Below are 13,887 nucleotides of genomic sequence, written 5' to 3'. Positions count from 1 at the left end.
GTCATATTTGTAAATTTAGGGACACAAAAACACATGTGTTGAACAGATTATTTTATTAATTACTAATAAAATAAAACTTGACGTTTCAACCCCTGTATCGAGGTCATCATCGGAAGAATACACGTGTATAAGGAACCAAGCTACATGCTCGTGCCCTGTATACCGGTAAACTAAATCTACGTAGTTAATTAATCCTTTTCCCTAGCCTGACCTCTAGTGGTTAAAATAAACAAATAAAATTTAAAAAAAATTAAAAAAATAAATAAATACAACTACAATAAACTGCTAAAGTCCTCATGTATTAATATTCTTCTGGATAGTTCTGATTGTTATATGATTTCTTTCAGTTGCTGTTGAATGTTACAAACACATCACCAGGTTGTCTTCTTGTAGCGGGATTTTTCTATGGCTAGTTTAGGTTGTTATACAGGTTGTAGATGGGTCCTCCACATTCTTGAAATGGTTAGGCCATCATTTTTGTTGAGATTTGGGTTGTGTTTGAGCATTTCACATGACTATTTAAATTTTCTCTCAAACCAGGTTTTGGTGCGGTGTAGGGACTTGGTATTTTTCCAATCAATTCTGTGGTATGTTTGGAGTGTGTGGTAAGAAAGGCCGGTTTTACCAAAATGGAGGTATTTAATGTGTCGTTTGTGTTCATCTTGTCTGATTGGGATAGTTCGCCCTGTTTCCCCTATGTATGATATGTTACAATGTGCATTGTATTTTGTATACCCCTGGGTGGGCTAGGTGTGGAAGAGGATCTTTAGAAGAACTGAATAGGTGTCTTAACTTATTTGGGGATTTAAAGGTGGTTTTAATGTTGTATTTGGGTAATGTTCTGTCTGTTTTTTCAGAAATGCCTCTAACATAAGGAATGGCAATAGCATTCTTTGGGGGTTTAAAGGTGGTTTTAATGTATTTGCGTAATGTTCTGTCTATTTTTTCAGAAATGCCTCTAACATAAGGAATGGCAATAGCATTCTTGAAATCTTTTTTGTTCTTACTGGTATCTTTATGGAGGATCTTGTGAATAGTTTTTTTACTGTATCCATTTTTGATAAATGTTTGGTTGATGATCTTGTATTCCTGGTTTAGAGCCTGTTCATTAGAACAAATAGTTAGGGCTCTATGTTTAAGGGTGCTTATGACACCTAGTTTTTGTGTTGAGTGGTGGTAAGAATTTTTGTGTAGGCTTGCGGTAAACTGAGGAGAGACAGCCAGAGAGAAGACGTGTGGCAAGTGTGTCTAGGAAAGGAAGAGAGTTGTTTTTTTTTTCATTTCAGTGGTGAATTGGATACGTTTGTGTTGTTTGTTTAGGTGGCTAAGGAGTGTATTTAGAGCTTCGCGGCCGTGGGGCCAAATGGCGAAAATATCGTCGACGTATCTGAGCCAAATTTTGGGCTTTAGACATGCTGTCTCTAGAGCACGTTGCTCAAAGTCTTCCATATAAAAGTTAGCTATTGGGGGGGGGGGAGTGGTGAGCCCATGGTTGTACCTTCTTTTTGAAGGTAAAAATTATTTTGCCACACGAAATATCCGGAGCAGAATACGTGGGCAAAGAGGGCCGTGATGTCATGTGGAAATATGTTCTGTAGGAGCAAGATCGTGTCATTGATTGGGACATTAGTGGAAAGGGAAGTTATGTCAAAGCTGACTAATAAATTTTTGTCGTTGAGTGTAATGTTTTTAATTTTATTAATGAAATGTTGTATATTTTTTATGTAGGAAGGGGACTGACCTACTAATTCCTTGAGCATGGCAGCTAATTTTTTGGCTAAGTGATAATTTGGGCTGTCAATTCCTTCAACAATCAGACGTAGCAGTGTGCCTGGTTTGTGTATTTTTGGCAGGCCATAAATTCTGGGCACACGGGCATAATGAGTTATTAATTTTTTTGTTGTTTCTTCGGGCCATGTGTGGACGGATTTGATTAATTCAGTTGTTTTCTTTTTGTTACATTTTGTGGGGTTGTAGTTTACCATTTGGTAGGTGTTGTGGTCCGATATTAAATGGTTCATTTTTTCAATGTATATTGTACGGTCTAAAAGGACAGTGGCATTGCCTTTATCTGCTTTCGTGAAAGAAAGATTCCTTATATTGTTCTGAGGGCATGTTCAGAATATTATGATACTGCTACTTGAAAACATTACATTATTACTAACTTCCAATCAACAATTCTTCTCCAAATTAATCTGTTATCTGTCAAGACTCCAGTATTATCAGATTTTATATTTGGATCTTCTAAGACTCTTCATACCATATTGCTCACAAACTAGATCTTAGCTTTGTGCTGAACAATTCAGTATGCCTAAGTTCAGTAGTTATAATTGACGGCAGTACAGGAAAATGGTACTGGCTTCAGTTAAATGAATCACATTATGAAAGTATCATTAAATCTGATATCAGAATTGGAGATGTTAATTTCAGTTCTTTACTTTATGCAGATAATGTTATACTCTTAAATAAATCCAGTCTGAGTTTGCAGAATATTCCTTTACTATATTGAATAGTTAAGGGATATCTTGCAATAAACAATAAAAATAGCAACCAAAACTGTAATGAAAGGCAGTAACATGGGAAACTTAGCGCTGCATTCTGAACTAAGAATCTATAGAACAAGTAAAACATATCAGCTATAGGTACAATTTTTAGTGAAGATGACAAGTTAAATATGGAAATAGACGCATTAGCAAAACTGGTCTTATTCGTGGATTCATGAATAAATTTATATAAAATGAGAGAGAAATTAGCACAGTAAACTAGCAGTATTCAAGACAGTATTCAATCTAGTTTTAACCTATGGATCTGAGAGCTGGGTTATTAGTAAAATAGTTGATGAAAGGCTGTAGACCACAGATATGAGAATTCTGAGAAAAATTAGGTGATAGAACAGATGGCCTGGCATCACTGAAAGAATCATATTTAATATGATTCTTCCAGTGATGGAAGATATTAGGAAGGAACTTGACATTGTTAGTGTTCACGAATATGTGAGCAGTGCTAATCTAATATAAGCTAAGCTTATATTAGATGAAGTTAGATTAGCTAAGCTAATTTAACTTAAGCAGAATGGCAGAGGAAAGGTTAGCAAACTAGGTGTTTGATGCTAAGATGTCATGGGGAAAAAAGATCCAGAGGAAGACCAAAATATTATATATGATAATATTAAAGTGCTGACCCGTAATGGACTAATTTAGAGGAAATTTGTTGATGGGAGATTAGAAATACTGTAAACTTAATCGTAAACTTAGCCCTTGAAGGTACTTGATGATGATAAAATAAATAAATGAAAATGATGCAAATCATTTCTAGTTTATTTGTTCTGCATATTTTCTACTTCATCTCCATGCAGCCTACGCCTTGTTGCCTGGTATAGTGTAATTTCATTTTGTAAAGAGAGGATTAAAACAACACAAATTAGGAATTGCATAAGGCTGTAATCTTAAAATTTTGTTTTTTTAAATTATCCTGTCCATATAGGGTTTGTTTAAAATATTCTCAAGTAACTTTTCTTTCTTCAAACTTTGTTCTATTTAAATGCATTTTTTAATGGTTTCTCTTACACTGCTGTGTGATAATTGGATCAATCCTAACTCTAAATTAGTTTAAACAGAATCTGTTATTAGTAGGCTGACCATACGTCCCGATTTGACTGGGATGGCCCCAGTTTGAAGGTCCTGTCCTGGGAAAACATAATATTATATTATTACTATTGCTATTGTACATTATCATGAGTGGGAGGGAAGTAAAAATAGAAAAACATGCTATGCTAAACTCTAGAATATGTGTAATCAATCTGCATTAAGGCCACTTCAATTGTGGCTAGACCACTACTAGCTATGAAACTATGCGCACGCAGCATCTATACAGGCATGCAAATCACATGTCCATGATATAGCATCGTGCATGTTTACAACGCTGTTCATCCATTCTAGTAGTGATTCAGGTGCTAATCACTATGTGAACCTGACGTGTGCTGAGAGTGTTTTGCTTTGGTTGTTTTGTTCTGCTTTGTTCCTCCCTGTCTACCTAAATGGAATTGTAAGTTCACCCGATGAACTACAAAAGGGCTTTCCTTTTCTTAAGAGATATTGTGATGAAGTTTATTGGGTGTGATGCGATCATTGTGCCTCAGTTTTCTCTGTAGCGCATGGCGGGCTGTCAGACATTAAAGACCACTTGAAAAGTGCTAAGCATAAAGCTGGTTTGTTAGTGGCGGCTGGTTGTTCTTCATTATCTATATATTTGTATTTCAAAAACAGTAATTCTACAAAAAAAAAAAAAAAAAGGACCTAGCAATCGCAGCTAAAGAAGTAACATTTGCTTACCATTCCATTCCATTTCACATGATGTAAGGTTCAGAACCTCTGATTGTTCATCTAAACTGATTTCGAAACTTTTTGAACCAAAATTTGCACTTGAATGCAAGGCTGTCGTCTTGAATGTAGTTGGACCCATAGTAATTGATGAACTGTACGAAGACTTAGAGAAATGTAATTTTATCACAATTACAACAGACACATCAAACAGGAAAGAAATTAAATTTCTGCCAGTTGTTGTAAGGTACTTCATGTCCAAATATGGAATAAAGGTTAACTTCTGGTTAAACATTGGAATTAGTGACAGAATCACTTAACACTGTCATTAAGAAATGCAAACTGTCTACTAAAATTGTTGGATTTTGTGGTGATAATTGCAGCACCAACTTTGGAGATGTAAAATGTCAAGGTTTTTGCAAGTTTGAAGAAAGACTTGGGGAGAAGCATTGTTGGTGTTGGCTGTGGAGCACATATTGTCCACAATTGTCTACAAACTGCAGTAGATGTTCTTCCAATAGACATTGAAGATTTGATCGTTAAAGTGTACAAGTATTTTTACATTTATACCATTTGCATATCTCAGCTGAAAGATTTTTGTGACTGTGCACAAGAAATACAGGAAATTACTGAAACATGGAAATACAAGATTCTTACCCCTCCTCCCAGCTATTGAACAATTTCTTCATATGAATGAAGGTCTGAAGTCTTACTTCTGCTCATTAGAGCACTGTCCAGTGATTACAAGTAATGTTTTCAACAGTGAGTATGGAGAAATGTACCTGTTTGTGCATGGACAGCTCCATCTCTTCAATGAAACCATTTTGGCTATGGAGACAATGAAGGCAACTGCAACTGAAGTGACCATTGAGCCTGAAAAACTGAGAACAAACATTCAGGAAAGACTAGAAAGTAGATTTGAAGACGAGGGACAGATTAATGGTACAGTTGTCATGCAAGAAATTACTGCCTTTTATGAGAGATGCATCTCTTACATTGAAATGTGGCAAAACAGCTTTGGTGAGGACACCAGATCCTTTTCTTGGGTCAACAATAACACCTTATCATGGCCTGATGTAGAAATGTCTGCAGAAAAAGTTAATGAGGTAGTTGGTTTGAGGTTATAGATTTGGATAATCTTTTTGATGAGTAATCACCAGCTCGGTGATTGCTAAGAATTTTTTAGAAGAAAATAGGAGGCAAACAGAAGAAAAGTGGGTAGTGGGTTGGATTGTTCTCCCATTTCAAGAGCCAAAAGATAAATTTGTGTAACCTCTCTCTCTCTCTCTTATGTCACAGAATACATATAATAAATTTAGTTTAATCCTTGCAACATCACAGAATACATATTCTGCTTTCCTAATACTTCTGCTCCAGTCGAAAGAATATTTTCAGTGATGTGGTCAGAAGAAAGAGTAGAATATTGGAATCAACTGTTAAAAGTTTTGTTGTATTGTAAAATTAATATTGAACTCACCTTCACACAGTTCTACAACAAAATAAAAAAACAACACACAATTTTTAAAGAAGATTCACTCAAGTGATAAATATGAATGGTATACTACAGCTTAGAAGAAATAAAGACAGTGGATAAAAATACAGGTAACCCTCATATAACGCAGATGTTAGGTTCCATAGGAATGCCGTGTTATATAAATCACGTTATGCGAGACTCAGATCACATAGAAAAAGTATGATTATGTTCCAAAATCGTTTTTTTTTTTTAAATTATATAAAACAATGACATATCCAACAAAAAAAAAATTTTTTTTATTTAATTCAGATAATTCATGTAAGTTATGAAAATAAATAAATTATGAAACAAATACATAGTATAAAATTATAAATTTACAAATTGTACATAAACTTCATTGCACATAATGCATAAATGTTTTAGACAAAATAAAATAAAGTGCATATTTTAATCTTTCATAGCACGAGGATTAGAAGATCAGTTAATAAACATTGGTTTTGTCATGTAATCACCTGATGCATTACTACAAAACAGTAGAGTAATTCTATCTTTAGAAACTTTGAATCCAGAAGCTGACTTTCATTTTTCGAAATATAGGTGCATTTTTTTTCCCCCAATATAACCCAGATTCATTCACATTGAACACCTGGTCTACATCATAAATGTTTATAAACTATGAAAGCTTTTTGTTTAATAAGATTTCCATCCAACGGAATTTTCTTTCGAGTGCAATCTTCTATCCAAATCATTAGAGGTTTCTCTATTTTTCCATTAGAATATTGCATATACGAGCAATGTGCTTTGCACTTACCATTGACCCAGCAATAAACACTTTCTTTGATTTTATGTTCATTTTGTTTGTTCGAATTGTTGATTCGTTTAAATTCAAAGTCCTTGCAACAGCTCCTGGTTTTTCTCCATTTTTCAACCGATCTAAGATTTTAATTTTGTCTTCAAGAGAAATACATTTTCTTTTCAATGTTGGTTTTTCCCTTTCGTTGCAGTTTGTGGCCATTACTATAAAAATATTTTTTTAGATAAAAAAAAACATTACATATTATGTATGTAACTCACCAGAAAATAAAGTGCTCAGCTTGAGATTAACACACTTATGATTTTTAATGCGCTTTCCTGACAGAAAACGAAGAAAATTTTCAACAATAAACACTTTATACAGTAAACAATTGACGTACATGCATGCTGATGGGTATTTTTCCCTAATATAAATTCGCTACTTATAACTACATGCACAATACGGGCAGACACAAAATTTGATTTTTGTTGCACGGTGAAAAATATATGAAAAGATAAAGGGTTATTGCAATGTGTAGACGTTGTATTTTTATCGAAACTGCATTATGTAAGTACCATGTTATGTGAAGGCTACCTGGATTACGAACATTGTTTAAATAATCATTAATCTCATCAACATTCATAGACTAAAAACTATTTTTAAAGTTGAACAGTTTTATTCCAAAAAACAAAATAGACATTTAAAACATACATAATTAATAAAATACTTTTAATTTTTTTTAAAGTTAACGGTAAACCTGTTTTGTTTGCTTTTCTTGGAAGAACCGTGCTTAAATGTACAATTATTTTGATGCCAATTAAACAATTTAAAGTTAAAAGCCAGTATTAATATATTTGTCATATCAGTTATTGTCTTGTATAGAAGTGGGCCGGGTTTGGGAAAATCAAAATATGGTCAGCTTGGTTATTAGAATCAGTCACTTAAAGATGGAAGAAGAAAGTTTAGCAAAATAAGTGTTTGAAGCAAAGAATGCTGGAAAAAGACCTGGAAGAATGAAATGTTAGTTATGATAATATTGGACAAATAGACTAATTTTGAGGAAAATTATTGATAGGCAATTAATTATAAGGTAAACTTAATCATGTGGTGATTAAGTGCTGTTATATCCTGAACACTCCTTGAGAGTACACATCAGGAAATTGATGATATCTGTTATTCTCATATTGTTATTTTGTGTAATTTTCACAATTTTTGCGCTGTATTTTATTTATTTATTTATTATTATTATTATTATGAATTTTTTACTTTAGGTATTTGTAGCTAATCCAAATAAGCCAAAGCCTGTCTTAGATATCCTTCTGAGAAACAGGGATCGATTAATAGATTTCTTATCAAATTTTCATACTGATCGTTCTGATGATGAGCAGTTTAATGATGAAAAAGCTTATCTTATCAAGCAAATCAAAGAATTAAAGCCAGAAGAAGAACATTAGTGAATATCTTTGTATTAAAAAAAAAAGTTACTCTAAAAGCTGTTAAATATTGTAGAGCTTAAAAATAAAGTCAAAAACCTACACACACACACACACACACACACACACACACACACACACACACACAAAGTACTACCTTGATAAACTTTACTTAAAAGCAATTTTCACTAAAATAAATTTGCATTTATATTTAATTTGATTAAATGCTGCAATGGAATATTTTTAAGAAAAAGTGATTAATGTAACAGATAAATTAATAAGGTGTTCAACAGTTATATGGGTAGGGATGTGTGCATGTTTTTTTTTTTGTTTTTGTTTTTGTGTGTGGAGGGGGTATTCATTGACATGATTTTGATATAGGCAGTAAATTATTAATTTATTTCTTTCATATTGCCTTCAGTGCTCTGACCTTCATACTTCTCTTTTATTAGTTTTAAATGTCCTTGAGAATTATTTCTCTCTCTCTCTCTTCATGTTCATTGGATTATCAGTATTGCTTAGATGAATGGCTATTAGTTTGGGCTGCATGATAATCTTATGCTATGTTACATCAGCTCGTGTCTTTTTTTTTTTAATATCCAGTATAGAAGCTTTAGAAGTTAACTTTCAAACCTAGTCTTAATTCTGAGGAGTTAAATGCAACCGAGGATAATTTCTTATATATATAGATAGACTGGATACTCTAAAGTTGTGCACCTTATATTCGGAATTTCTAAAGTATGTCAGATACTACTGTTTTGTACACAGATGGTACATCTGAACTGTACATTATATTAATGGATAAAGAGAGAATTAATTGTTAATGTGGTAATTGTTCTTTGAATATTTTTCCTGTGAGCATGACAAGAAAACATTTAAACTCAGATATGGAGTTAATATTTTCTGTCTTACAACTGTGAATTTCCTTGTTATTAAAATCAATCAAAATACTGTAAACTAATTGAAACCGTTCGCAGTTTAAAAATGCAGTAATAAAATAAAAAGTGTTTGGTGTGTATATTTATCATGTACACTAAAAAGTATGTTTATCAAGTTAAATATGAGATTATATACGTCATGTAGAGTAACAATGGAATTTAACAGATTCGGAGTTTTTTTTTTTTTTTTTTCCACTTACTATTTTTAAATAAAATGGAATATAGCCAATTATGAAAATAAATGCAGTATTATAGAATAATTACTAATTTCGGTCTGCAATTAGCTAAATAAAAAAAAAAATGTTTGTACATTCTTTTTACTTTGTTGCCGAATGGTTGTATTAAGCTTGTTTGTACCATTTCATTAGTTACCCTATTTGTAACTAGGCATATGGGTGTTGGCATTTTATCAAGGCTGTATTGTATATACATGTGTGCACATTATTTTACTGCTACCATGACTAAAATACACACACACATTTTTTCCTCTTCATAGCATTCAGCTGTTTATGGAAGACATAAAATCCTAGTATTTGTGAAGACAGAACTTTAATTTAACTAACCATAAAGTTATTCTGTCAGTGCCTGTCCATAACTTAGTTAGTCCAAAAAAATAAACCACTTTAATACTCTGTAGTTTACATAAATTATGTTGATATTTATAGTTCATAATTTTTATAGGTTAAGATCATAAATGCTTGTTGATATATTACTGGAATGCTGTAATTTGCTATAAATGATAATTGTGCACTTTGTTGAACTTCTTTCTGGTACTGTGATCTTGCATTAAGTAGCAAAAGAGTATTAGGTTTATAAATATATCCAGTTGTTTCAACATGTTTCATTAAACATAAAATAACAGCTGAGAAATGCTGCATTTCAATGACATGCTGGAATTATTGAACCTGTTTTTATTGTAGTTAAAACGGACTGAAATTCACTTATGCTTTTTGAGATGTAAAACAGGATCGCAATGAAGTTACCCCCCCCCCCCACCCTTTTTTTCTGAAAAAAAAATTAATGATAACTTTTAATATGTTCTTCTAAAATGATTTTAAAAGAAAGAAAAGCAAAACTATTTCATAAAGCCTTAGTAAAATCATTTAAATATCGCTTATATCACTTATATTTCTGTTTGTAGGCTTCTTTGTTATGTAGTAAACAAAGAATTATTAACAGAAAAATAGAATCTTATTATTCAGTGGTGTTTATTTGTAATTACAAGTTTGTAGAATGTGTTTATTTCATTAATTCATAAATAAAATACTACCTATAAGTTTCTTTAATTAAATATCTGGTAACTTCATCTATCATTACACAAAATAATCTGTGTATTTCTAAACTAAATACTACCTGAGTACTTCTGTACACATCTCTCCCTTTGCATTTGTTAATTTTTGTACCATTTTCTTGTACCACTGATGAAGCTGCCTGATTCCGAATGAAACTTTTAGATATTTTATTTGTAATTTAATTGAGAGTAAGCCAGATTTGGTCTAAAAATGTTGAACTCTGTTATAAAAATTTTTCAGTAAGCATAATCAGTAAGTTTTCAGATCCTGCATTGCAGTTTAATTTCACTTTGACTATTTATGGTTAGTATGAGAAAGAACATCTGGTTTGAAGTTGAGTAGCATATAAGAATATAGCTGCAGTCTTTCCTCAATTTTTCTGTCTGGGAAATATACTTGTCTCAAATATTTTTGTTTGTGCATGAATATGGTTGTCAGACAATATAATTGGAATACAAAAACATTTAATTTGATAGTATTGATTATTCTACCCCCATCTCAAGCTAATTCACAGATTACCTCAAAGAACATGATCGTTATAGATTTTTTATTGAAAAATTATTTTATACAATATTGCATTACTTTGCATTTGTTTATATTCAAGAACAGTGAAATGAAAATCATCCATTCAGTATTAGATTTTATTAATTTCATTTTTTGTTTTCAGTTGAAGTTATTCTAGTTATAGCTAAAACAAATGTGAGGATTAGCATTAAGTAAAAAAACCGACATCAATAGTTTTCACTGTTAATTAGGAATTGTCCATAACTTATCTGACACCCTTGAGGAAACTGTGGTTGTATCATGACTCATTGATTTGAGTTTAATTTATCAAGAATTTTCTATTTAATATTCTTTAAATATTAACCTACTTCAACACAGAATGAAAATTGAAATATTGATTTGCAAAGATTTGCTTGAAACAGGTAGAAATATTGTCATGCCATTAATCTTTTAAAATTCAGTAACCTTAGGAAATAAGTAAGACAAATTTCACTTCACTGTACTGTTTAAGGGTCATATCCATTTTTCTAAAATTACTCTTAGAAATTAAGTTTATATGAAATCCTACAAGGAGAAGTAAAGTAATAATGGCAAATATTGCTGATGGGGAAAATAAAGATGTAAATGGCAAAACTTTGAAGAATTTGTTTTGATGTGATTTTAAACTGAGTATATAATGAAGTTAATACTCCCAGTAAATTGTATTCATTTTAATGACTGCTTAAATGCTTCATGGTATTGTATTACAGCATAATAATATTATAATTTTATGATACAATAATGCATACTAATAAGATATGTTCATTTATAATATGAAGAATTATTATAAATGACATCATATTAGTATGCATTATAAAATGACAATACTTATTTACTAATATTCATAACTATTATTTTTGCTATTAAATAAAATATTACTAAATTTTTTAAAGTTCATTTCTGTGTAATTTTCCATGCTTGGGGAAATTGATAAATGGCATATTGATCAGCATCATAATCGTTTTTACAAACTACTGGCATTCTATTGATGTATCAACTAACTTAGCATTAATAAATAAAACTGGTCATTGCTTTTTCCAAAAGCACATTTTCAGAGTAAATAAACACAAAAATATATCTATGACAGAAATTTTGGGGATTTTATTTCGTTAAAGCTGAGGAATCTTAATTCATTTTGTTTTATGGTATTTTATTTGCCCATTATGGAGTTTTTCAGACATGCAGTTTCCAACATAAATGGCAAAGTTTTTTAAAATTTAAGGGAGCAAAATGTAGATTGGTTAGTAATATATAACTATATATATATATAGATAGATATATATTACTTTATATATATTATATAGGAATTCCAAGCAGTATTTTTGTTTTCAGTGGTCATAGATCAGTTGCCAGACATCCAGTATTAATTGAGACTGAATTATAATTTAACTGCAGATTAGTAAACAAGTTCTCTCATATGGAGTTATATGTTATATGTCTTTTATGGAGGCAAAATTAGTGGTTTGGAATAATGGTGGGGAGGGGGAAAGGGGTGTTCAAATAATCAATAAGACTGCAAATTATGGATCACAATCAATTCGACTTTTCCAGTGCTAAGTAGAAGTTATTGTTGAAATTGGCAAAACTGCCAAATAGTGGACATTGGAATAAATGAGTGATTTTTGGACTTCTTCCACTGTCAGATAGGAGGCTCACTTTTTAGGTTTTTCCTGTTAGATAGGGTTTCCTTGTTTAGGTAATTGATGAAATTTCAAATAAAAATATTAAAAAACATTAGATTTTTATTAATTTAGGTTAGGGTTTGGAAAGGTTGAATATCATGTAACCCTTCTGTATATCCTGATTCAGACTAAATAGTGCCAAGATAATCCTGATTTGTTGTACCACGAAAATATATATTGTAGTAGTTAAAAGCACACATTTTTATAGCATATAAATTGTTCTGATTATATATTTTCAGAATAAAGTAAAATTCTGTTCAAAACTTAAATTTTTACTCTTACAATTAGTTTATATTAAAAGTCCACCGGAGACATTATGGTTAAAAAGATGTCAAGTTTAAGTACTAGAGTATATTTGTTTATTGTAAAAACTAGATTTAAAAGAACATAGTTTGAGGTTTATTATGTTAATAAGTTAATTATTAGTATATAAGTATATTAGTATATAGTAAGTTTATTAGTATATAAGTTAATATAACTTAACTTCCAAATACTGTTCATAGTGAATTGAAAGTACTTTCTTGGGCAGGAATTAGGGAGGGTGGGTTCTTGCCCACAACAGAATTGTTCTCTTTCTGATAAATTAGAAAGACATTGTATACATTAAATAAAAGTATCACTTAGTCATTCCATTGAACTAACTTGTTGATATTTATAGTTCATGTGACTAATCTTTTTTTTTTTTTTTCATTTTACATTGTGAAAGTAAATATGGGAAAAATTGTAGTTCACTATGTTATTGTGGTTGAAGTAGCATTTACATGTTTGCTACAGAAAGCTTCCATTCTTGTATTTACTTGTTGATAACTAAATAATTATTTTTGTGAAACTTTGGAACTCATGTTTCAGTTATGAGAGTAAAATATTTTTATTTGTTTGTGTAGATGTTTGTTATTTTCTCTTTTTAATACTGTTAATGTGTATACAACAAAAGAGTATTAAGTTATTTCATTATCATAATTTGTATGTTCAATATTTAATCATTTATGTACAAATTTACACTTTTTAATAGAACTCTACAAATTATGGCCAGCAATCAAAACTATTGTGGTAATCTAGAGATTCTTTGTTGCTTATTGCCGATGATATACTAAAGAAAATTCAAGAGTGAATAAATAATTTTACTTTTATCCTTGTCTCTTGATTGTTTTTAATTAACAGTTAAACCTAATTAAGTAATCAATTTTAAATGATATTGCTGCTATTAAAATTTTGTAAAAAGTTTTAATCTCTCTCTCTCTCTCTCTATATATATATATAGAGAGAGAGAGAGAGAAAGATTTTATATATATATTATATGTAATCCGAGTAAATACAAGTTACAATTCTTCTGTTCACTTTTGTTTGGATTCATTGTAGTGAATGAAAACAAATAGTGTGTTGAAATGTGGGTTGTAATTGCATAATTTATCA

At 30.9% G+C, this 13,887-nt stretch overlaps 1 protein-coding gene across 2 annotated transcripts in view; it reads left to right on the top strand.

Moving 5' to 3' along the window:
* Window positions 1-13,604, top strand: part of LOC150100477 (protein Mo25-like) — a 182,163-nt gene extending 168,559 nt beyond the window's left edge. For both annotated transcript variants that reach the window (XM_090402309.1, XM_090402310.1), the window contains one exon: window positions 7,858-13,604. In XM_090402309.1, the coding sequence (XP_090258435.1) occupies window positions 7,858-8,040 (183 nt within the window). In that variant the 3' untranslated portion in view covers window positions 8,041-13,604. The remainder of the gene's footprint in view (window positions 1-7,857) is intronic.
* Window positions 13,605-13,887: the final 283 nt, after the last annotated feature.

This window comes from Typopeltis vanoorti, chromosome 13 (genome assembly GCF_054136105.1).
Source record: "Typopeltis vanoorti isolate ZY-2024b chromosome 13, IOZ_Tvanoo_1.0, whole genome shotgun sequence".
NCBI classification, from domain to species: domain Eukaryota; kingdom Metazoa; phylum Arthropoda; class Arachnida; order Uropygi; family Thelyphonidae; genus Typopeltis; species Typopeltis vanoorti.
Note: the sequence above shows the minus strand (reverse complement) of the source record. Positions and strands in the feature narration are given on the sequence as shown.